This window comes from Heliangelus exortis, chromosome 20 (genome assembly GCF_036169615.1).
Source record: "Heliangelus exortis chromosome 20, bHelExo1.hap1, whole genome shotgun sequence".
NCBI lineage: Eukaryota > Metazoa > Chordata > Aves > Apodiformes > Trochilidae > Heliangelus > Heliangelus exortis.
In genome coordinates this window covers 9,639,014-9,661,903 of record NC_092441.1, presented here as the reverse complement: position 1 = coordinate 9,661,903, position 22,890 = coordinate 9,639,014, and the positions used below count along the sequence as shown (strand labels likewise).

The 22,890-nt window shown below is 53.2% G+C and overlaps 1 protein-coding gene across 1 annotated transcript in view; it reads right to left on the bottom strand.

Annotated features, from left to right (window-relative positions):
• Positions 1-22,890, bottom strand: part of NTN1 (netrin 1) — a 93,524-nt gene that overhangs the window by 8,355 nt on the left and 62,279 nt on the right. Inside the window, exons 3-5 of the mRNA XM_071764495.1 lie at positions 14,798-14,947; positions 11,352-11,405; positions 130-204 (exon numbers count right to left, since the gene is read on the bottom strand). Of these exons, the coding sequence (XP_071620596.1) occupies positions 130-204; positions 11,352-11,405; positions 14,798-14,947 (279 nt within the window). The remainder of the gene's footprint in view (positions 1-129; positions 205-11,351; positions 11,406-14,797; positions 14,948-22,890) is intronic.

Below are 22,890 nucleotides of genomic sequence, written 5' to 3'. Positions count from 1 at the left end.
GCCCTGCATCCCATCAGGAGATGTTTCACCTCCACATCCCAGCAGGAGATGTTTCATCCCTACATCCCAGCAGGGAGATGTCCCAGCCCTGGATCCCTTTGGGGCTGGGAGGCAGAGGAATGGACTCACCGTAGTCTTTCTTACAATATTTCTTCATGTTGATCTTCAGTTTCCCCTTGGAGGCTTTGCAGTATGAGTCACAATCTGCAGAGGGGAGAGGGGGAGGGCAAGAAAACATTAACAAAACAAATTAGCCTGGAAATGAATAAAAGGTTGGGGGAAGGAGGAGGAGGAGGAGGAGGAGGGAGGGGAAGGGTGTGGGGGGGACGGGACAACACGGCTCAAAGCTGCAGCCTGCCATGAACAAGCAGTGTGTGCCTGTGATATCCATCTGCCAACCCCCGACTGAGTCATCTGAGGGGGCACTGAGACCCCCACCCCATCCCCCCCCTTTTCCTTTCTAAAGAAAGCTTCACACAAAGGAAAGCAACCTCCCCCTGCCCAGCTTCCCCGGGCTGCCTCTGTCCTCCTGGGAGACCCCAGGGCCTCCCTTATTGTGCCACCCAGAGCTTTTGAGAGCCACACAAATTCCCCCTGTTCTCCATCTCCCAACTGGAGCCTGCCCGGAGCCCACAGAGGCCCCATTGTCACCCCTAACCCGGGCTGGTGTCAGCCTTTGGCATTCATTGCTGGGTGACTGGGGCTGGGGTCACCCCCCAACAATGGGGGTCAGGGAGGAAATTAGCAGCCCGTGAAGCATTAGCAAAAGCCTTTTGGTGTCCACTCCACTGAAGTGTGCAAATAAAATACACCCAGGAGGAACGTTGGAGTTCTAATGGGCCCCCAGTGCTGGGACCTGTGGGCTGGGCTGGCAGGGTGGCAGCAGGGAGGGTGGCACGGAGGGGTGACACTGGGGACAGGCAGAGCTTCAAGGGCCTGGGGTGATAGGATGGGGGGCAATGGGTTTAAATTAGAGAAGAGGAGGTTTAGATTGGATGTGAGGAACAAGTTGTGTCCCAGGAGGGCAGTGGGACAATGGCACAGGGTGCCCAGGGAGGGGGTTGAGGCCTCATCCCTGGAGATGTTCAAGGTGAGGTTGAGAATGCTCTGAGCACCCTGATCTGGGTGAGGGTGTCCCTGAACATCCCCCAAACCCTGCAGTGTGCTGGGAAAGTGTGCTCAATTCCATAGAGCTGTGCTCCAGGGGATGGAGATCTGCAAGCAGAGCCCCAGCCATGCCCACATGGCAGGATGCCACCACCTGCAGTGGGACGTGGCTGCCTGGTGTCACCCAGCCCAGGGAACAGAATTATTCCTCATCCAACTGGCTGCTAAAATGTTCCTGGCCATAGACATGGAAGGAACAGTTTAAAAGGGAAAGAAATGTCCATGCAGCAACCTGACAGCCTGGGGAGGCTTTTCCTCACCTGCCTGGGGGAGCAGGGGACTGAGGAGAGCCAGGCCACCAGGCAGCTGGTGGGACCCTGCCCAGGAGCTGATGTTTGCACGGGATTTCATGGTGTTCCCACCGTGGAAGTCACTGTGCTGGTTCTCCTCTGGCAGAGCAATCCTGGAGCAGTGCAGAGCTTTGCAGCTCAGCCTGCCCAAAGCTGCAGGGAAGCAGGCAGGGACAGTGCTTGGGAGCTCTGGCTGCAGATTTCTCCTCCCCTGGACAGATCCAAGTCAGACAGATCCTGGCTCTGAGCTCTAATGACAGGCAAGGGTGGAAACCAACTCCCCCCTGCACCTCCCATGAGCCAGCGCCAGGACATGAGGGCAGAGCCCACCAAGAGCAGAAGCCTCCTCCAGCCCCAGGAAGGAGCAGTCAGACTGAAACCATCACTGACCTGCAGCTCACACCTTCCCCAACAACAACAACAACCACATCCCTCCCCACATCCCAGCTTCCCAGTCCCTCTGGATTGGATCTCAGCCTGCCTGAGATTCCAGACCTGGCATAAACCCATCCCAGCACCCAGCCAGGGAGGCTCTGGGGTGATGGGGCATCTCTGCTTCCTCCCTGGGTACAAACCTGGAGCTAAGTTTGTTTGAGTGAGTCCAGAGGAAGACACAAAGATGGTCAGAGGCCTCATCCCTGGAGATGTTCAAGGTGAGGTTGAGGATGCTCTGAGCACCCTGATCTGGGTGAGGGTGTCCCTGATACTGCAGGGCTTGGACTGGGTGACCTTGAGAGGGTGGTGACCTGGACTGGGTGACCTTGGCTCTGTTCTGGAGCCAGGCTGAGAGAGTTGGGGGTGCTCAGCCTGGAGAAGAGAAGGATGCAATGGGGAAACCTCAGAGCACCTTCCAGTGCCTGAAGAGGCTCCAGGAAAGCTGGGGAGGGACTTGGGACAAGGGCCTGGAGGGATGGGATGAGGGGGAATGGCTTTAAACTGGAAGGGGAGAGCTTGAGATGAGACATTAGGAAGCAATTCTTTGTTGTGAGGGTGCTGAGCCCCTGGTTGCCCAGAGAAGCTGTGGCTGCCCCATCCCTGGCAGTGTCCCAGCCCAGGTTGGATGGAGCTTGGAGCACCCTGGGCTGGGGGAGGTGTCCCTGACCATGGCAGGGGTGGCACTGGGTGAGCTTCCAACCCAAACCAGTCTGGAATTTGTGGCTTAAGGCACCAAGACTCCAGCCCAGCCCTGACCCTGCTTTCCCTCTCCCAGCACACCTCCCTTCTGCTTCCCAGCCCCATCATGGGCTCTGCCAGAGCCTCAGCTGCTTTCAATTGAAGTTGAGGTGGCCAAAGCCACCTGGTGTAAATCAGTGTCAATCACTTGAGACCAGAGCAGATTTATAATTTGGGTGGGAGACTTTCCCCACTTTGTTTCCTGTCTCTCCTCTCTGGGGAGCTCTTCTGGGTGACTTTGAGGTCCTCTGGGGCCTCTTTGAGATGGAAAATTGCTTTTCTCAGAGCCAAGCCCTGGGATTTGTGTTTGCTGGCAGTTAGTGCCACCTCCACGTGGTGATGCTGAGGGGGATGTTTCAGTGCTGCTCTCATCACCCCAGGGGCACTGCAGCAGCTGAGGCCCTGGGGGAGGTTTCTGGGCTGCTGGTCCTGCTGGAAGGTGAGAGCAGAGCCCAGCTCCAGAGCTGAGGAAGGGATGGGAGGAAGGGGAAGCAGGCTGGAGGGGGAGGAGAGGATTGTCCTGGTGCCTGGAGTGCTCCCAATGCTGCTTCAGTGCCATCTCTCCTGCAGGTTCCTCTCAGCCATCTCCCTGAGGCTGAGGGGATCAGCCTGGGGTAAATGTGTCCTTGGGAGGTGATGCTGGAGTTGAAGCAAAGACCAAGGTGGGAGATGAGGATCCGAAGCCCTCTTTGGGATGGGGACCAACCAGGTAGCTGAAGCATGAAGTGTGAAATGAGTCCTCTCCACCCCACAGACCCTCCTGGGATGGACACCTCCTGGGTGCCTGGGATCAGCTCCCAGTCCCCTCCTGTTGTACAGAGGTGTCCATGAAGATGGGCTTGGAGGACAAGGGCTGATCCTCACCCTCCCCTGCTCCTCCTCCCAGGCAGAGCTCAAGCCTCAGCCTGCCTGGCCCTAGACAGGAATGTCCTGAACCCTCCCCAGTCCCTCCAAGTCCTTCCTTGGCCCATCCATCCTCCTTGTGGAGGACTCCAACCCCCCTGGCCACAGCACTGGGGGGTGGGAAAAATTGGGTAGTGATAGCTGAACCCCCTCCTCCAGCCCCCCCAGCTCTTTCCTCCCTGCATTTACTCAGCCTGCACAAAGATTTCGGGGCAAATTTCCATTTCAGAGCTGCAAACCCCAAAGCACAGACAGATTTTTTTCATCACTGCATCCTCACCCCCACCACCCATGGGAGGGACCATCCTGCACCTCCCCGCAGGGTCCCCCGGGGACTGGGAGCAACTGGCCCCTTCCCAGCAGGAAAGCCCAAACTTTCCCTGTTTCCTGGATGAATGGAGGAGGGGGGGAGCTGGGAAGAGGCGTTTGGGGCTGTTTGCAGAGGGTTGGGAGCAGGTGGCGGGCGGCTGGTTCGTGTCCATCACAGCTTAGTAAAATGTGTCAGCTTTGCAGCTCAGCCCATCCCCTTGATATCACTAATTCCCTGGCTCAGCAAGGAGTTTTCACAGCTAAACACCTCCTTTGTTTTGCTTAATTTCTTTTTTTCTTCTTTTTTTTTCTTATTTCTTTTTTTTTCCCCTCTTTTTCTTTTTTTTTTTCCTTTTTTTTTTCTTTTTTTTTCTGCACAAGTTTTGGGTTTTTTGTTTGTGTTTTTTTTTTTTTTAAATATAATTTTTAACATTTCATAATTTTGGGGAGGTTCAGGCAGGGCTGTCTGCATGAGACTGAACCCCTTGGGGAGCTGGGGGCCTGGTCACCCTTTGATGCACCCAGCTCTGCCCAAGTGCTGGATGCTGGTGGGACTGGGCAGGATGGAGGTGCTGGCAGCCAGAACTCGGGGTGCTGAGCAGCAGTCCCAGGAAGATGCTGCAGGAGGCTGCATCTTGCTGTGCTTGCAGTTCTGAAAGGAGTTTTTAAGCCTCTGCAAAAGCCACATGGCAGGAACGGAAATTAAAGGCCCCCTGATTCTGACATGATACAACGATTAAAGCCACATTTCTTGGCCCGGGTGCCTAACTCGAAACACAGATATAAGGTTTAGATCCTCAAGGGGATTCAGCTTTCTAATCCCAATTTATGCAGCTAAATTCCTACTGATTTCCCCCAGGTCGGGCCCTAAATACCTTTGTGGGCTGAGATCCAAAGTGGAGGTGTCGGGGCTTAGAAGGGGAGACTCAGCACTGATGGTTTGGCCTCAGCATTGGGGAAGGTTGGGGTGGTCACCCCCTTCCCCCATCCTGCTCCTGAGGGGCTGAGCTTCCTGATGGGGCTCCCAGGAGGGGGGATCTGTGTCCCCTCAACTCCTGTTTGCACCCAGAGGGATGTGCAGCCAAACTAAAGCACAAATCCAAGTCATAAAGGTTTGGGTTGGAAGGGACCTTAAAGATGATGGAGTCCAAGTGCTGAAGGCCAGGTTGGTTTGGAGCAACCTGGGCTGGTGGGAGGTGTCCCTGCCCCTGGCAAGGTTTGGGAATGAGATGATCTTTAAGGTCCCTTCCAACCCAACCCAGCCTGGGATGCTATAGTTGGTATGAGGAAGGACTGGGTTTCTCAAGTCCTGGATGTTGTCTGACCTACAGAAGGGTCCCCAGGATTGTCCCCTCCTCAGCCTGAGCACGGGGGGATCCTGAGGACCTGGGGATGCTCCCAGGGGGTTTGTGCTGAGCAAACCTCTGGCATGAGGAGGTTGCATTTAACCATGGCTGCTGTGTGCCCTTCTTGTCTGCCCATCCTCAGATGGCCTCTGGGCAGCTGTCCCCACAGGGTGCCCTGGCAGGATCTGTCCCACCAGCTGCCCCTCGGCCCTTCCAGCTCCTCAGGCAGCCTCAGGGAGGAGCTGGGACTTCTCTGTGTGCAGGTACCTGCTCAGGCTCTGCACCATCTCCTGCTCCCCAAAGCACTCTGGGGTCACATCCATGGGGTGCTGAGGCCACCCTTGCCCCATCACCAGCATCCTCACAATCCCTCGGGACCCTGTTGAAACCCTTGGCTAAAAATCCACTCAAATCTTTGCTTCAGGACAACCCCAGAACTCCCTGGCACCTCGAACCACTTGGCAGGGGGCTCTTGAGCCCTTCCTGCCCTGCACATCACGGCCCGGGGCACCCGGCTGCAGGACAGGGTCTTTTTGCTGCTTTTTGTCCCATTTGGGCACCTCTGTGGTGTTCGGGGCAAAAATGGGTGAATTATTATCCCCCCTTCCTCCCCCCAAAATACCTCCCCTCTGGACCGGGCAGCCCCTGCGGAGGGAGGAGGCAGCTCCGCAGCCCCGCAGGCATCCCCAGCCGGGAGGAAAACTGCCCTTAACCTCCCCCTTGGAACAAGGAGGTGCAAATGAGCCCGCAGCAGCCTCCTTTCTTCTGCCTGAACAAGATTGATTGAAAAACAAATTGGCGCAAATAAAGCGTGTAATTAGATTAAAGCCTCTCGCCTGGAGCGGGTGGAAAAGCCACTGCGGGGGGATCCGGGGATTCCTGAAGCCCCTTCCTCACTTCCAGCATCCAGCAGGGCTGGGATTTGGGGGGGGAGGTGTTTGGTTGGCACCAGCTCCACCACCAGCACCCTGCAGGATGCGGCCGGGGGTGCCCCGGGTCGGGCTGTGTCCTCCTGCAGCTCCCAGGGCATTCCCAGCCCCGGGGTTGCCTTGGTGGGAAAAGCCCTTTGAGATCACCCAGTCGAACCAGTAACCCAGCACTGCCCAGGCCACCCCCACCCCATGTCCCTCATCCCCACATCCCCAGGGTCTGAAACCCCTCCAGGGATGATGGGGACTCCAGCCCTGCCCTGGGCAGCCTGGGCCAGGCCCTGACAACCCTTTCCAGGGAGAAATTCTTCCCCAGCTCCAACCTAAACCTCCCCTGGCACCACCTGAGTTGTGCCAAAAGTTCCTCTTGTCCCATCCCTTGTTCCTTGGGAGCAGAGCCCGACCCCCCCTGGCTCCAACCTCCTCTCAGGGGGTTGCAGAGAGCCAGAAGGTCTCCCCTCAGCCTCCTCTGTTCCAGGATCAGCACCCCCAGGGCCCTCACAACTTCTCCAGCCCCTTCCCCAGCTCCATTCCCTTCTCAGGACACTCTCCATCCCCTCAATGTCCTTCTGATCCTGAGGGGCCCAGAACTGACCCCAGGATTCTGGGTACTCTGTTCAGTTGTTGATGTTTCAGGACATGGGCTCCCACAGCAGCATCCCAGTTTTCCCAGATAGAGGAGGAGCCAGCAGGCCACTGCCACCAGTGACACCGTGGGGACAGCCCAGTTGTGTCACTAAAACACCACAGAAACACAGGAGATTTACTCTGCAATGACCCAAGCCTTTGCACCTTCCTTGTCCCTCTTTCTGGACCACATTCCCTCCCCCTTCCCACAGGATCCATCCCAGTGCTGAGCCCCCAGGACACAAGGGGACCAGGAGGTGTTTTGTCCCACCTGATGCTGGCAAAGCCCAGGGCCACCATCCCCACACGGGGTCACAGCCCTGCACAGAGCTGAGATGCTGAAATCCATCCCCAGGAAATCAGCTGGGGAGCAGCAACCTGGCCACGCTACAAACCCCCAGCCTGACAGAAGGTCCCTGGCCAGGAGGGTGCTCTGGGGAACCTGGGGACAGGACAGAAACCAGGGCTGGGGCAAATCAGACTTTCCATTCCAGGGAAAACATGGACATGGAGGGATGGGGCTGGAGGCAAGGATTTAACTTTGCCAAAGGGAAGCAGCACTGGGCAATGTTCCAGGAAGGGGAGAGGAGCAGTTCATTTCACTTCAAAATCATCATTGTTATTATTTTTTAAATGGGTTTGGTGACAATTCTGGGCTCCTGAAGTCCTTGCTCTGAAGCTTGTGGCTTGGCCATGGTGCCCATGGCTTGGGGACATCCAGGGGCTCCTGGTGGCAGGACAGTCCCTGAGGTGACAGCATCCTAGAGCTGCAGATGGAGGGATGTAGAGAGATGTGACTGGAGGGACAGAGAGAAAAAGGGATGTGGGGATGGAGAGATGGAGGGAAAGAGAGATGGAGGGATGTGGGGATGCAGGAAGCCTTGTGAGGGGGTTGTAAGAACGTGATGAGGTTGTGCATGAAGTTTATCTGCATTGCAGCAGAAGTTTTGTGGTGGTTTGGTTTTGTTGATTTGCTTTGTTGTTTGGTTTTTGGGTGGTTTTTTTATGCTTTCTTCTTGTTTTGTGTTTTTTTCTTTTGGTTTGTGCTTTTTCCTGTCTTTTGTTTTGTTTTTCTGATTTCCATTTGTTTGTTGGTGGGTTGCAGGTTTTGTTTGTTGTTTATTTTTGCCTTTTTTCCCCTCCTTTTTTTTTATTTTTTATTTTTTTTTATTTTTCTGTTTTCTATTTGTTCGTTGGTTGGTTGGGTTTTTTTTTTTTGTGTGTTGTTTTGTTGTTTTTTTTTCCCCTACAGACTTTCTGAAGTGTTGGAAAGCAACCAGAAGCTTCCTCACTGCAAACCCCTCACCCCTATTGTCCTCCCAGCCATTCTCTGGGGCTCACCCTGAGAACCCTTTCAGGAGGAGCTGGGATGCTCTGGGCCACCCATCAGTCACTCACTCACCCAGCCCATCCATCACCTCCCCGACAGCCCAGAGAATGCCCCAGGGGTGCTGAATGCCCTCATTTGGATGGCTACAAAGCAGGAGACCCCCGGGCTGAGCCCAGATTTACACCAGGGGGACCAAAATGAGGATTTCCCCTCCTGTTGTACCCCTGAGAGCTGGGCAGCCCTTTATTCCCAGCCTGTGGGATGCTCCCAGCTCTCTGCAGAGCTCCAGTTCCCTGCTAGTGAGGAGCTGGGATTTTTTTCTCTCCACTGGTGCAAAGTCCCCCCTGTCCCTGCCCTTTCCCTGGCTTTGGGGACATCCTCACCAGGGGCAGTGCCCACAGCCTGGCAGCTCCTGCTCATCCCAGCTGGGAGTTCAGTGGGAGGGGAGCACTGCCCACACACCTTGCCATCCAAGAGCAGCTCTGGGTGCTGCCCAGGAAGTCAAATCTGACCACAAAGGATAAATAGGAAGATCCCCTGCTTGGGATTCTGCAGGGTTCAGACTTGGTGATTGTTGGTCTTGAGAGAAATCTGGCTTGGAATCAGACCCCTCCTCAGGCTGTTCCCTTTCCACACACATCAGCTGGCAGAAGCTGAACTCTCTCTTCTGGTAGTCCCTGTCACCTTGAATTCTCAAGGTGCTACCAAAGTTGGTTGGGTTTTTTTTGGATGGTTTGTTTTTTGTTTTTTGTTTTTTTTTTTTGGTTTGGTTGGGTTTGGTTTTTTTGTTTGTTTGTTTGGTTGGTTGGTTTTTTGGGGGGTTTTTTTTTGTTGTTTTTTTTTTGGGTGTACATTTTTTTTTTTTTTTTTTAAATTTGCCTGTGCCCAGATCAGCCCAAGCAGCAGCCTCCCAGACCCCTGGGAGGAGGAGAGCATCTCTCCCTCTCCCAGGCAGGTTGCTGTGGGAGCTCCAGGGCTGCTTGGTTGGAGACCTGAAATTCTTCACCATGAGGGCAGGAAGGCTCTGGAATAGGTTTCCTGGGAAGGCTGATGCTGCCCCATCCCTGGCAGTGTCCCAGCCCAGGTTGGATGGGGCTTGGAGCACCCTGGGCTGGGGGAGGTGTCCCTGACCATGGCAGGGGTGGCACTGGAGGAGCTTTAAGGTCCCTTCCAACCCAACCCATTCCATGATTCCATGACTCTGCCTGGGGGAAGGGCTGTTTTCCTGGGAGTGTTTTCTACTCTTTCCTCCAGAATTTCTATTTTCCCGGACTGAAGCCATAACCTTTGTTTGTGTTTTTTTTTCCAAGTGAGATGCAGAAGCAGGAACAGTCCCAGACAGCCCATGGGATTGTTTGGGGTTTTTTTTTGTTTGTTTGTTTGTTGGTTGGTTGGCTGTTTTTTTTTTTGTTTGTTTGTTTTGTTTGTTTGGTGTTTTTTCTAATGCTTGCTTGGGATTTTTAAATTTTTCCTTGAGACTATTCCAGTCAGCTCCAGAGCAGAGACCTTCCTGCCCATCTCCCTTCCCAAACTCCTTCCAGAAGGCATTAATCATCCTCCCTTCCATCCCATGGCATCCATCCCACCTCTGCCTGCTCTGGGGAAGCTGCAAGTGCAGCCAAGCTGCTCCGGGGGCTCCGCACATCTGAGGCACACCCAGGGATCACTAAATGGTGGGTTTGGGGGTTTTTGTTTCCCTTTTCTGCACCTACATCCAACCTCTTCGTCACCAGCCAGAAACAAAAGGCCCCAGGCAACACCTTGAGCCCAAATCACTTTTGGAAAGTCCAGATCTGGTTTTTGAAACGGGGGAGGATGCTTTCCAGGGGAAAACCGTGCGAAGTTGCACGGATCCAATCACCTGGTTTTATTTAAGCTGAAATCATCCACTTAGGATAATAATTTCCAAGCCAATCTGGATTCAATTCAGATAAGACAAGGACTGACTGGCAGGTTTGTAAACCTTTTCCCCCCCACACTGGTATTTATTTATTTATTTATTTTTCTCCTCCTTCTGTATCTCTGAACAGGGCCAGAATAAAAAGGGGTGGTAGGAAAGGCTTTCGTCTCCTGGCCATGAAAATGAGAAGCACCTCCTCCCCCTCCTCCTCATCCTCCTGTTTCCCAGCATGGGGGAGCAAAAATGCATTTCATTTAAACAATTCCATTCTGGACCATTTCCCCAGATCAGAACTAAACAGAACCAGGCAGGATCCTTCTCCAGAGTCACCATTGTTCCACTCTTTGCACCAAGACCAGCTTTGGCCAAGGCTCTTTTGGAATTTACCCCTTGTTTTCTCCATCTGGTGGTGACTCTAACTTGGCCCCTGGCAAGGAAAGCACTTTGTGTCCTGTGGATCCATGAACCAGAGAAATAAAGCAGCATCTCCCCCCAGAACTGGCTGCCCAAAGTCTCCCACTCATTTTTTTTCTCCATCACTATAACACTTCTGCACCCACATCATGGGAGCTCTGGCAGGGACACAGATTTAAGGGTTCACCAAGAAACCACTGTGAATTTTCAGCAGGATGCTTCAGGGTGGTGCTGGGAGATGAGTGATGCTGAAACCTGGGACACTCCTGGCTAAGAAGAAGAAGGGATGAAATATGGAGGGTTCCAGGTCCCAGCACCTGGAGGATCCCTTGCTCTGAGCAGGATAAATCACAGATAAATGCAGCCACTGACCCTGAGACACATCTGAGCACAACTGTCCCCAGCAATACCACCAACCACAGCCACGTCCCACCCCAAGGACCCCCAGAGGTGGCCACGAGATGCTGCATGTGTCCCAGCAGCACCATAAATACACAGAGCTAAGCAGTTAAAAAAAAAGGATGCTTATAGGCAGTAGTAAGCAACACTTTGGGTTTTTTGCTCTCTTCTGCAGCATTTTTGGTTCTCTAGTCCTCCTCCCCCAGAAGAACTCGGCTGGATTGTTCTTTTAGGGCTCTCCTACTTGAGTAGGAACCACTCAGCTTTAATAATCAACCACGTCTTGAGTCCTTACCTCTTTTCCAACCAGCATTGGTCCCACTTTGGGTAACTTTTGTTGCTTATAGGTTTAACCACCTCTGGGAAAGCCCCTCTGCATCTTCCCTGCTCTCCCATAGGACCAACCTCTCGAGATGCTTCAGATACTTGGGGCACAAATGGAAACCACTTGTCCCAGTATAAGCAACAGAATTAATGTATTAATTTAAAATTATTTCCTGTCGGGCAGCTGATTGCTCAAAAGCCCTTTGCCATCAAGATGCTTTAGAAGAAGAGACAACCTACCTGCAGGCTCCTCTGTGCTGCTGGCAGCAGTGGTGGGGGGGGCAGCAGGGATCTCTGTGCAGGACAGTGAGAAGCAGGCAGGAAAGGAGAGGAGAGAAAAACAAAAAAAAAAAAAGGGCATTATTCCTGATCCCCAAGAGCCTGTCCCTTGCACAAGCTGCGTTGACCTTCCCAACCCTTCCCCCCTTGCAAGACCCCCAGGACTCAGCATGCCAGGACCAGATCTGAGATGCTGGGCTGCTCCAGGGGCTGTGGGGAAGGGTGCTGTGCACTGAAAATATTGGCTTGGGGCTCTAAATAAAAGATGAAACACCCAGCCAGGTAACTCTGGTGCCCTGGCCAGCCACGGCCAGGTTGTGTCCCAGGGTGAGGGCTCCTCTGGGAGGGGCTGGGGCTGCTGTGCCCACCCCCAGCAAACCATGGGAGTGCTGCTGCCTCTCCCAGTTCCAGGGATGTCCCTTCCAGGTGCTGTTTCCATCCAAGTCTCTGATGAGAGCCAGGGATGCAGGTAAAGCTTTGCATCTCTCAGCTGGGATGTTCTCTCTGGTGCCAACACAACTGCTTCTGCTGTGGGCTCAGCTTTGCCTGCTTGAAAGCCCATCACGTTCTGCATCTCCCTGCCCCAGTCTGACAGTTTGTTGATGTCAGAGAAGCTGGGCCACAGCTGGAGCACAGACTCTGGTCCCAACTTGGTAAGATGATCTCTTTCCCCTGGTGCAGCTCCCGTGATCCATTGTGGGTTTGGGGCACATGGGCTGTGAGTTCTGTGCATCCCCAGATGTGTCCCCTGTGCATTCCCCGGGAGGGGAACTGTTTAAAAAGTGGAAATTAGGCACCAGTTTGGTTTTGGCACCTGCCTCCTTCTGCTTTTGCTCTGGGGACTACCCCTGTGTTTGCTTGGCTCTGTCTGCATTGCAGTCAGGGCAGCTCCGAGGGGTGCAGCCCAATGGGCATGAAATGCAATTAAATGGTCATTTAATGCAATGAAAGACAGGGATAAGCCCCTGGGGACCACAGAGGGAATAACCAGGCAGTAGGTGACCAGACAGCACAAGCTGTACCCAGGCTGGATGGGTGCTCACAGCTGCCTGGGCTCCTACACAGGTAAAACCCACCGGGGTCTTGTTTATTCCCCAGGAATAAACTGGAGGAATAAACTTCCCCAGGAATAAACTGGAGGAATAAACTTCCCCAGGAAGTTGTTTTCGGATGTCTATAGGCCTTGGGGACTGGAGCAGGGGTAAATCAGAGAGAAACTGTGCTCCTGGAGATCATTTGGATCATCGCTGCTGCCTGTGCCCTGCCAGGGCTGGCTGGAAGGGCAGAGCAGGCAGGGCTGGAGAGCAAGTCCCCTGCATCCATATAAAATACATCTGAAAGACATCCCCCCCATGTAGGGTGTGCTGACTGACAGTTTTCAAGGACACAATTGTGCTGCTTTGGGGTTTTTTTTGGAGGCTGAGAGAACTGTGAGTTGCTCAGCTCCTCATTTTCATTGCATTAGCACTGCCCGTGCAGACCAAATGCCCAACAACTGCTCAGCAGCTTGGCAGCCAGAACCCAGCATTGCTTGAAAAATATTTCAACCAAGATTTTTTGGAGCTGTTTTGCAGTGACACCCAAGGAAGGGTCTCTCTCGAGGGCTGGGCTGCAGTGGGCAGCCTTGAGCATATGGGTTCTGCACAGCCCAGCTCCAAAGCCCTGGTTGGCTCGTGTTGAAATTCTGTGTCTGTCTTTATTTAGTGTGCTGGATCCCAAGGGAGGTGATGCAAGGAACAATTTACCCTCTGATTTACCAGGGCCCTGGGGAATGATTAATGATAAACTTTTGCACATATTTGTTGCAAAGCATACCCGAGCTGTGACTGGAGCATCTTGGGGAAACAAGCATCTGGTTTGAGCTCTTGCCCTCCCGTTGCAACACAGGGAAGAATGAATCTCAAGTGACCCCAAACCACCCTGGAATGTATGTTTTCTTCAACAGGGGAAGGTGGAAAATAGGGATCTTCCCCATCCTTTATCAATGGTCACCCTGAGGGACAAACCCAGGGAGGGACAGCACAGGAGCAGACTAGGGGTTCCCAACCAAGACTTGATTTTTTAACCTTCACTTTTTTTTGGGTTTTTTTTTCTACTTTTAGCAGTGAGGAATCAACCTCAAGAGGAGCAGACCCTCCTTCCCAGCTTGGTCCTGGCACTGGGATTTTGATGCTTTGTTTGTGGAGATGTCTCTCACAAGGTGCTACCCAGTGATCCACCAACAGCCAAAGCAAGAGACAGAAAGGAGAAGCCCAGAGCTCCCCCAGCCCTTGCCTGGGGATGTTTGCAGAGGAGAAGCTCCAACCCAGAGACTTCAGGAGCAACACCTGGTGCTTGCTGCTGTTGTTAAGTGCAGAGGATGAGAGCAGCCTTGGGAAAAGAAGCTCAAAAGCAGCCCCAAGGGAACAAGGGGTAAACCTTGGGGCTGTAGGAGTGTTCCTCCATGGCAAGCCAGGGGCTATCAGCTGCCCTGCTGTGTTGGTAACTCCCTTTGAGCTCTGTGCCAGCACGGCACAGCCTGATTTTGGAGAGAAAAACCTGTTTGTAGCAATCTACCTTAGCACCCAGACTTGACAGGGCACCCCGAAGCAAATGTGCTCTTGGGGGGAAAACCTTTGCCCTGTGAAACAAAACCAAATGACCAGCAGATTGGGCAGGAGATACCTTCAGACAACCCACCCAGCCAGGCAGCTGAACTCTGTGCTCAGCCCTGGGGAGGCCACAGCTTGAGTCCTGTGTCCAGTTCTGGGCCCCTCAGCTCAGGAAGGAGATTGAGGTGTTGGAGCAGGTCCAAAGGAGGCAACTGGGCTGGTGAAGGGACTCGAGCACAGATCCTATGAGGAGAGGCTGAGGGAGCTGGGGGTGTTGAGGCTGGAGAAGAGGAGGCTCAGGGGAGACCTCATCACTCTCTCCAACTCCCTGAAAGGAGGTTGGAGCCAGGGGGGGGTTGGGCTCTTTTCCCAGGCAACTCTCAGCAAGACAAGAGGGCACAAGAGGTCTCAAGTTGTGCCAGGGGAGGTTTAGGTTGGACATTAGAAAGAATTTCTTTCTGGAGAGGGTGATCAGCCATTGGAATGGGCTGCCCAGGGAAGGGGTGGATTCTCCATCCCTGGAGATATTTCAAAAGAGCCTGGATGTGGCACTCAGTGCCATGGGCTGGGAACCACGGGGGGAGTGGATCAAGGGTTGGACTTGATGAGCTCTGAGGTCCCTTCCAACCCAGCCCATTCTATGGTTCTGTGATTATTTGGAAGCTGAGGGTGAGTTTCGGACTGCAGGGTCACCCTGGCAGCTCCGTCCCCACCGAGGTTGGCACCTATGGGGTGGGGTTGGTAGCCCCCCAGCTCCTGTGGGTTGGCAGAAGTTATAGGTCTGAACTGGAGGGGTGTAAGGAGGGATCCACCTACTTATGCAGGGGGCGATGGGGGAGCGGCTCTGCTGGTAGCCCTTGGCACAGCGGTTGCAGGTGATGCCGGTGACACCGTCCTTGCAGGGACACTGCCCTGTGGTCTGGTTACAGGTCTGGCCAGCAGCACCCACGGGATGGCAGTCACACTCTGTAGGGTGGAAACACACAACGAGAGGGTCAAAGGGAGAAGAGAGAAGGCGTGGAGCAGGCTGGAGCTCTGGTGAGGTCTCCACGGTTGGAGACGGAGCTGCGGCCAGGAGCGTCTTGGCCAGGACAAGGAGAGCTCTGCAGATCCACAGCGTGGGCTGGGGGGTGCCCACCCACGGACACAGCACCTGCCTGGTCCCGTGGGTGCTGTGTTTGAAGGGCTTGAAGAGGAGGGGAGCAGCCAAGGCACTCGAGGAGCTACAGCACCCACTGTCCCCACCCCAGTGGGATTCAGGCTCCTTTGGGCTCCCTGGAGCAGGGGTGGAGCTGTAAGGAAGAGGTAGAAAATCAAGGAGCATTTCATCAGCCCTTCAGCACACGAGCTCTCAGGCAGGAAGCAATCACTTTCAGAGATGTTGGGAATTCATTTCCCGTGCACTACAAGAAAAAAAAACCCAAAAACCAGCACTCACTCCTCTCAGTCCTTTTGCTCGAGCCCTTCCCTGCTGAGCAGCATCCCAGGCAGCTGGCACTGTGGGATCAGGAAGGAAATGCCCTTGTGGGATAGAGGCAGGCTGGAGGACCTGCTGTTCCCAGCCAGATGGATGGAAGCTTGACTGCAGAGCTGGGCAGATGTGAAGAGTTTGGCAGGGGATGTAAATACTGTACTTGAAATCATTCACCAGCTCATTTCCCACAGTGGGACTTTACCGGCACAGCTGTTTGGTTCACAAAAAAAAAAAAAAAAAAAAAAAAAAGAAAAAAGAAAAAAAAAGCCAAAAAAAGTAAGAAAAAAAAAAAAGAATTGGGGCTTGTTATCATCACTGCTCCAAAAGGATTACTGCCTCGCACATTTGTTAACAGCCCTGATTTCTAAGAGCTGTGAGTGCTGTGCCAGACTGTGGTCTGCCCCTGCTGAGCAGTGGCAGGGAAAGGCAGGAAAGCTTTCCTTCTTTCCTTTTCTTGGGCAGCATCCTCGGCAGGAGCCAGCCAAAGCCCTCCCTGGGGAGCACTCAGGCTGCTCTCTCCCTCTGCCCCGTGTGTGAGCTGCCTGCCAGAGACAGGGAGTGGGGCAAAACCTGCCCAAAAACCAGGGCTCAGGACCAGTGGAGGGGTCCCTACAGGCTCCAGGGGCTGGGCTTGGCTTTCAAACACCCCTAAACTGAACTTCTCATTCCTGGGAAAGCTTGTGCTGAATCCCCCAGTGCTGCTTGCTTTGCCTTGCACCCCCTGGCTCTGAGCCCCCCTGCAGCTGCACCATTTGGGGATGGCAGATCATACTGGGGCAACTGGGCTGGTGAAGGGACTGGAGCACAGATCCTGTGAGGAGAGGCTGAGGGAGCTGGGGGTGTTGAGGCTGGAGAAGAGGAGGCTCAGGGGAGACCTCATCACTCTCTCCAACTCCCTGAAAGGAGGTTGGAGCCAGGGGGGGGTTGGGCTCTTTTCCCAGGCAACTCTCAGCAAGACAAGAGGGCACAAGAGGTCTCAAGTTGTGCCAGGGGAGGTTTAGGTTGGACATGAGAAAGAATTTCTTTAGGGAGAGGGTGATCAGCCATTGGAATGGGCTGCCCAGGGAAGGGGTGGATTCTCCATCCCTGGAGATATTTCAAAAGAGCCTGGATGTGGCACTCAGTGCCACGGGCTGGGAACCACGGGGGGAGTGGATCAAGGGTTGGACTTGATGATCTCTGAGGTCCCTTCCAACCCAGCCCATTCTATGATTCTATGATCCCCCCCCTCATTGGGGCTGGGTGTCCAAAGTTTGGTGTTTGCCTGCAGCTTCCCTCCTGGCTGCCCCAGCACCATCCTGCAGCTCCCAGTTTGACCTTTACTGACTGGGCAGCAGCTCCCAGGTTTTGTGCAGGGTTTGGGTGGAGCCTGGAACCCTCCTGCACTGGGATGTCCAAACACTGGCACAGCTCCCAACAGGGATGTCCCTGAACTGGGATGGCCATGCACTGGGATGTCCCTTTTTCCCTGACATGGGGCATTCTGTCCCAGGCACCCTAAAGCACCAGTAAGCTCTCAGCATCCCCACAGCTCCACTGGTGCTGGATGGGGAGAGCCTTGCAAAACGTGATGATTTTTCACATGAAAGAGGGGGGAAAGAAACTAAAACAAAGCTTTTGCTTCTTTTCTCCTCCTCCCCCTAACACCTCTCATTTGGGGTTTCTGATTAAAGCTTCTGCTTTCTCCCCTTGCCTCGAGCTGCCCCTGGGAACCAGCTGCTTGCAAACCTGCCCATGGTGGAAATCTTCCTTTCCCAGGCTGGATTGGAAAAGTTTTAACTTGAAATTGGTGGGGTAGGTGATGAGCACAGAGTGAGAGGTTGAGAGGGGAAGAGCTGCAGCCCCGAGGCTTGGCTGCAATATTGCTGGGGGAGAGGAAATAAAAACCTCCTAAAGGCCAAACCTGCTGAAAGGACAGCAAAGAGCTGAAGAAGAGCAGAGAGGCAGGAGTTAATTTAAAAAGAAGCAAATCAGGAAAGGGTTACAGAAGGAGAGGCAAAGGGCAGGAGGATGGGGAGGAACAAGCCTCATGTTTCAGGCCCCTCTCTGGGGCTCTGCTCATGGGTTTCAGCCCCAGCCTGTGAGTAATCCTCACCCATGTCAAGGCATTGCACTGGCTCCAGGGAGACAGCTTGGACAGGAGAGGGGGAAGAAAAAAAAAAAAAAAGCTTTGTGATGAGTAAAATTTCCAGAATCAGGCTCTTGGAGGATGGGCTGCAGAGCACAGAGAGCTCTTTGGACACCACATAAATAAATAGTGATGCTGCTGCTTCCTTCCCTCATGAGGTAATGCCTCAGCACAGCTTGTCCAAAGATGCTGGGGTTATTTTTACAGCCGTATCTGTCTGAGGTTGTCTGCTCTCCTCTCCCAGCACGGGTGTCAGCTGTGTCCCCATGGGCACGGGTGATGTGCCCAGGGTTACAGAGCAGAGAAGTGGTGGAGGAGCTGGGAATCACCATCCCTTCCTCCAGGACCTCACAAGAAGAAGCCTCTGGCTGATTGTTCCCTCCAACATGCCCTGGGGTAAACTGAGTGTAGAGAGGTCCCCAGCTCTTCTGCCACCAGTCCCCAAATCTTTGTTGCTGCCCAGGACCCTGTAAGCCCCAGACCTTTCCAGAATCACAGAATTGTTCTGGTTGGAAAAGACCTTTCAGATCCTTGAGTCCAACCATAACCCAACTCTACCAACCATTCCCCTGACTCTACCAAGTGCAGTGTTTAACCCATGTCCCTCATCCCCACATCTCCAGGGCTCTGAAACCCCTCCAGGGATGATGGGGACTCCAGCCCTGCCCTGGGCAGCCTGGGCCAGGCCCTGACAACCCTTTCCAGGGAGAAATTCTTCCCCAGCTCCAACCTAAACCTCCCCTGGCACCACTTGAGTTGTGCCAAAAGTTCCTCTTGTCCCATCCCTTGTTCCCTGGGAGCAGAGCCCGACCCCCCCTGGCTCCAACCTCCTCTCAGGGGGTTGCAGAGAGCCAGAAGGTCTCCCCTCAGCCTCCTCTGTTCCAGGATCAGCACCCCCAGGGCCCTCAGCTGCTCCTCATACCTCTTGTTCTCCATCACCAGGATTGTTCCCCTTGGGCAGCAGCACTTTGGCTCTCTGAGCACAGCTTTGACCTTGCTTTGACTTTTATGTCTTCCAGAAACCCCTCTGGGTCAGCAGCAGCTCAGCCCTCCCGGTGTGGGGAGGCAGGAGGGGGGCTGAGCAGTGGCTGCAGATGTCCTTGCAGTCCCTGTCCCAGAGGAACTGAACCAGTGCCAGCAATTAGGAGCAATTAAAGGCAATTTGCAGTTCCCTGGCCAGTGCAAACACTTGCAGCCAGCAATCACAGCTCTTCTCCTCCCTCAGCCATCCTTGGGGTGCTGATTTTTTCAGTGAAGTTCAAATTCACTGAATCCCAGACTGGGTTGGGTTGGGTTGGAAGGGACCTTAAAGCCCACCCAGTGCCCCCCCTGCCATGGTCAGGGACACCTCCCCCAGCCCAGGGTGCTCCAAGCCCCATCCAACCTGGGCTGGGACACTGCCAGGGATGGGGCAGCCACAGCTTCTCTGGGCAACCAGGGGCTCAGCACCCTCACAGCAAAGAATTTCTTCCTAAGATCTCAACTCCTTCTCTCCTCTTCCAGTCTGAAACCCTTCCCCTCATCCTCTCCAACCCTAATTCTTTTTGTCATTACCCCAAACGGAAGAACGATTGCACTTAGCATGGCAAATGGGGAGTGGTTGGTGCAAAAACTCCCTTGGCATCCTTATTGTTCTTTCAGAAAATCTGTAGCAAAAAATCTTTGCTGTGTCTCTGTGGCAGAGAAGACCAGGAATTATTGGTTGTTTTCTGCTTAAAATCTGGCTGGGGAGGAGAAAACACCAGACAGGAGGAAATGGTGAGGTTTGAAGGGGGAAGAAGGTAGCAATGCCCACAGAAACCGATTTTGATTTTGAGAAGAGCCATGAGCTGGCAAGCAGGGAGTTACCAGCATTTCTCTGTGACCACCTTGAGCTTGGGCAGTGCAGAGATGAGGAGAGCAGAGAGGTCTGGGTGGGTGAGGTTGTGCAGACACAACCCAGAGCTGGGAAGGAGGGAGAATGGGCAGGAGGGACGAGCCTGGCTCCTCCAGGCTGAAGGGTCCCAATTAACTGCAAACACTCCAGGAACAGATCTGGAAGTCAATGAAACATCTGGCTGATTGCAAAGGAGAGGAGAGCCGAGATAGGAGGTTGGGTGATGAAAGGGGAGGAGGTGAAGGGGGAGGTGGGGGATGAAGATGAGCTTGTGACACCAGCGACATCAATAGCAGCTCCTCAGCTGGGAAGCTGGAGTGAAAAGCTTGGAGAGGCACCTGAGGGTGGGGGAAAAGCTGAGGACTGCCTTGCCAAGAGGGGGTGGAGGGGTGCCAAGCAAGGCAGAGCAATGGGGAGGTCAGACAGGTGCTGCTGCTCTTCACTGCTCCTCCAAAACGGGGCTGGGGTGGGGAGGGACCACCCGACACAAAGGGACATTGAAAGGCCTCTAAAAGGCAACCTGTTTTCAATGATAAAAGGAAATGCTGCTCTGCACGGTACCTAATTAACTCGTAGAACTCATGCTCTGAGACACCATGGCAGAGACCCAACAGGATTAGATGGGCTGGTGAATGAGAACATCTGTAGTTCCATTAGCTGGGATTAATATATATACGGGGAGAAGCACTCCCAGCCAGCTACTAACTGCCTGCACTCAGGAGAGATTTCCCCTGGGAGCCAAGCTATTGCAAAACTGTCTGTCCTGGAGTTTTATATCTCTGTCTGAAGCTCCCAGGACGAGTCACTAGTTTATGCAGGGATCTGATGAGGCAGCCCCCATCCCCTGGAGCACAGACAGTGGTGTTTCTGTGCTTTATAGAATCCTAGAATTGTCAGGGTTGGAGGGGACCTTTAAGCCCACCCAGTTCCAAATCCCCTGCCATGGGCAGGGACACCTCCCACCAGCTCAGGTTGCTCAGAGCCCCATCCAGCCTGGCCTTAAAACCTTCCAGGGATGGATGGGGCTCCCACCACCTCTCTGGGCAACCTGTGCCAGGGTCTCAGCACCCTCATGGTGAAGAACTTCTTCCTAACTTCCAATCTAAATCTCCCCTCCCCTACTTTAAATCCATTCCCCCAGGTCCTATCACTTCCTGACATCCTAAAAAGTCCCTCCCCAGCTTTCTTGTAGCCCCTTTAAGGTACTGGAAGGCCACAATGAGGTCTCCTCGGGGTCTGCCCCAGACTGAATAACCCCAACTCTCTGTTTCCATAGGAGAGGTGCTCCAGCCCTCTGATGATCCATTATTTACCCAGTTTGGGACTTAAAAAATACCTGAAAACATATTTTAGGACCAGGCATGAGAGGATGCAAAGTGCCCTGGAAAAGGGGTTGAACTTGGGATGTCTCTGGCCCACCCAAAAGTTGACAAATAGCATGACCAAAATTCACATGTTTTTCCAGCCCTGGGTTTGGGTTGGAGGCATTTCTGGCTGCTAATCTTCAACCTTCCCTCCAAACGTGTGTGGTGAAAGGTAAACAGAGGGATAAACCTCCAGGCTGAGCTCTCTTTAGATCTATTTGTAACAGAAAAATACCAAAACAACTCAACTTTAACTTTCCTGTTGCTTCAGTAGTGCAGCCTGTGCCCTCCTGATGCAGGCAACAAATTTCCTGTAGTTTGTGGCTTAGTATTTAGAGAGTTTGTTCAGCCATTCATATTTCAGCAATTTTTTTTGGTAGTTGCCTTTTTTCCCCCCTGACCCTTGGGAACTTGGGAACTTTAAATCCTGGTTCCAGTGAACACACCTGGCTGGGGAAGCCCCTGTTTGGGAAACTCCTGGGGTCAGTCCAGTTGTCCCCCTGTAGCTGGAATCCATCTCTGAGCTTCCCCCAGTCCTGAAGCTGATTTTTTGGTTTCCTTTGGCTCATGTCTCTGGAGAAACAACTCAAACCAAGTGGGGCTCCTTCATTTGGAGACCTACCCTTGTTCTTTATCCAGGGAGAGGAGAATTCTGACCTGGTACCTCTACACCTGAGCAGTGCTGAGAGGTTTATGCTGGCTCCAGGGCCAGCATCCTCCAGGGATGATGGGTGAGACCATATTTAATGGCAGAGCATCCCCACCACGGGAGGCACAAATCCCACAGGTTTAGGTCACGGGGAAGAGAAACCCTGGTGTTTAGTGTGTACCCCACCCAGCCTGGCCCCAGCCACTTTGCAAAGCAAGAAGCAGAGGTTGAAAAGTCTCCGTGTTAACTCTGAATACTAATAATGGCTTTAAAAAACTTAACTGTTAACTGCTTTGCAACGAGATCGTCAGCTTGTCTGTGATATTGTGAACTGGATTTAGTCCTCCAAAGGATCATGTTCATGCACAATGTCCCTCAGCACATTCTCTGGGAGATTTAAAGGTTCCTTGCCAGCAGAAAATGAATTCCCCCTTTTATCAGGCAAAGCCAAATAATCTCCCGGCGTTTCCCAGTGTCCCCTCCTCCTGTGCCGCTTCTCAGGGCTCTCCCATTTCTTCCTCCTGAACTGGCACTTGGAGAAGCCAAGGGCTTTGGCCCCCCTGTGGTTTTGGGCCAAATTTCACAGATTAGACCTTGTCTTTGTCTTCTCCATAACAAGGAACAGACGGGGCCCACAATGCCTCCACTGAGCAAGAGTCGCCACTAATCCGGAGGGGGCTTTGAACCAGGGTAATAAATCCACTTTTTTGGGCAGGAGCACTCTGGGCAGGCATTAGTGATACAGACAATAAGACAATTATGGCAGCATTTTCCAAAACGCTAGAAAATCTTCTCCTTTCAAAAAAAAAAAAAAAAAAGAAATTGTTTAAAATTCCTCTCTCGTGTCCCCCGGCTCCACCTTTCCTGAGCTGCTGGTGGGGATGCTGAGACACCCAAGGATGAAGCACCTGGGTTTTCTTCTCCTGGCTGTGCTGCAGGATGTTGGGTTTTGTCATGGGAGATGTTATCCCTTTTATTTTTCAGTCAAATGATGTCAAATTTGGTCAAAGACCATCCCCAGGGGCAACTCTGGCCGGGCAGAGAGCAGCTGAGTGGGGTGCAGTCCCTGGGCATGGTGTCCTTCCAGCTCTACATCAAAAAAAGGCTCAACCTGCTCTCCTGGGAGACATGGCGTGGGCAAGAGTGGGTTGGAAAAGGCTTTTATTGGGGGAAAATGGAAAAAAAGCAAACATTTTCTCCTCCTGATGTGTTTCAAGCCTGTCTCCTGAGGAAATGAGGGTCCTATAAGCATATTCTCCTGCTAATATTTCAGTCAAATCTGGCAGCAGGGCAAAAGTCCCAGAGATGGTGAGGTTGCCACAAGCCTCACAAAATGAGGCTGTTGGGTGGATGAGATCTTCAGAAAAGCTCAGCTGAGGGGGATCCCTTGGGTGTGCACAGCCCTTATCAGACCCCAA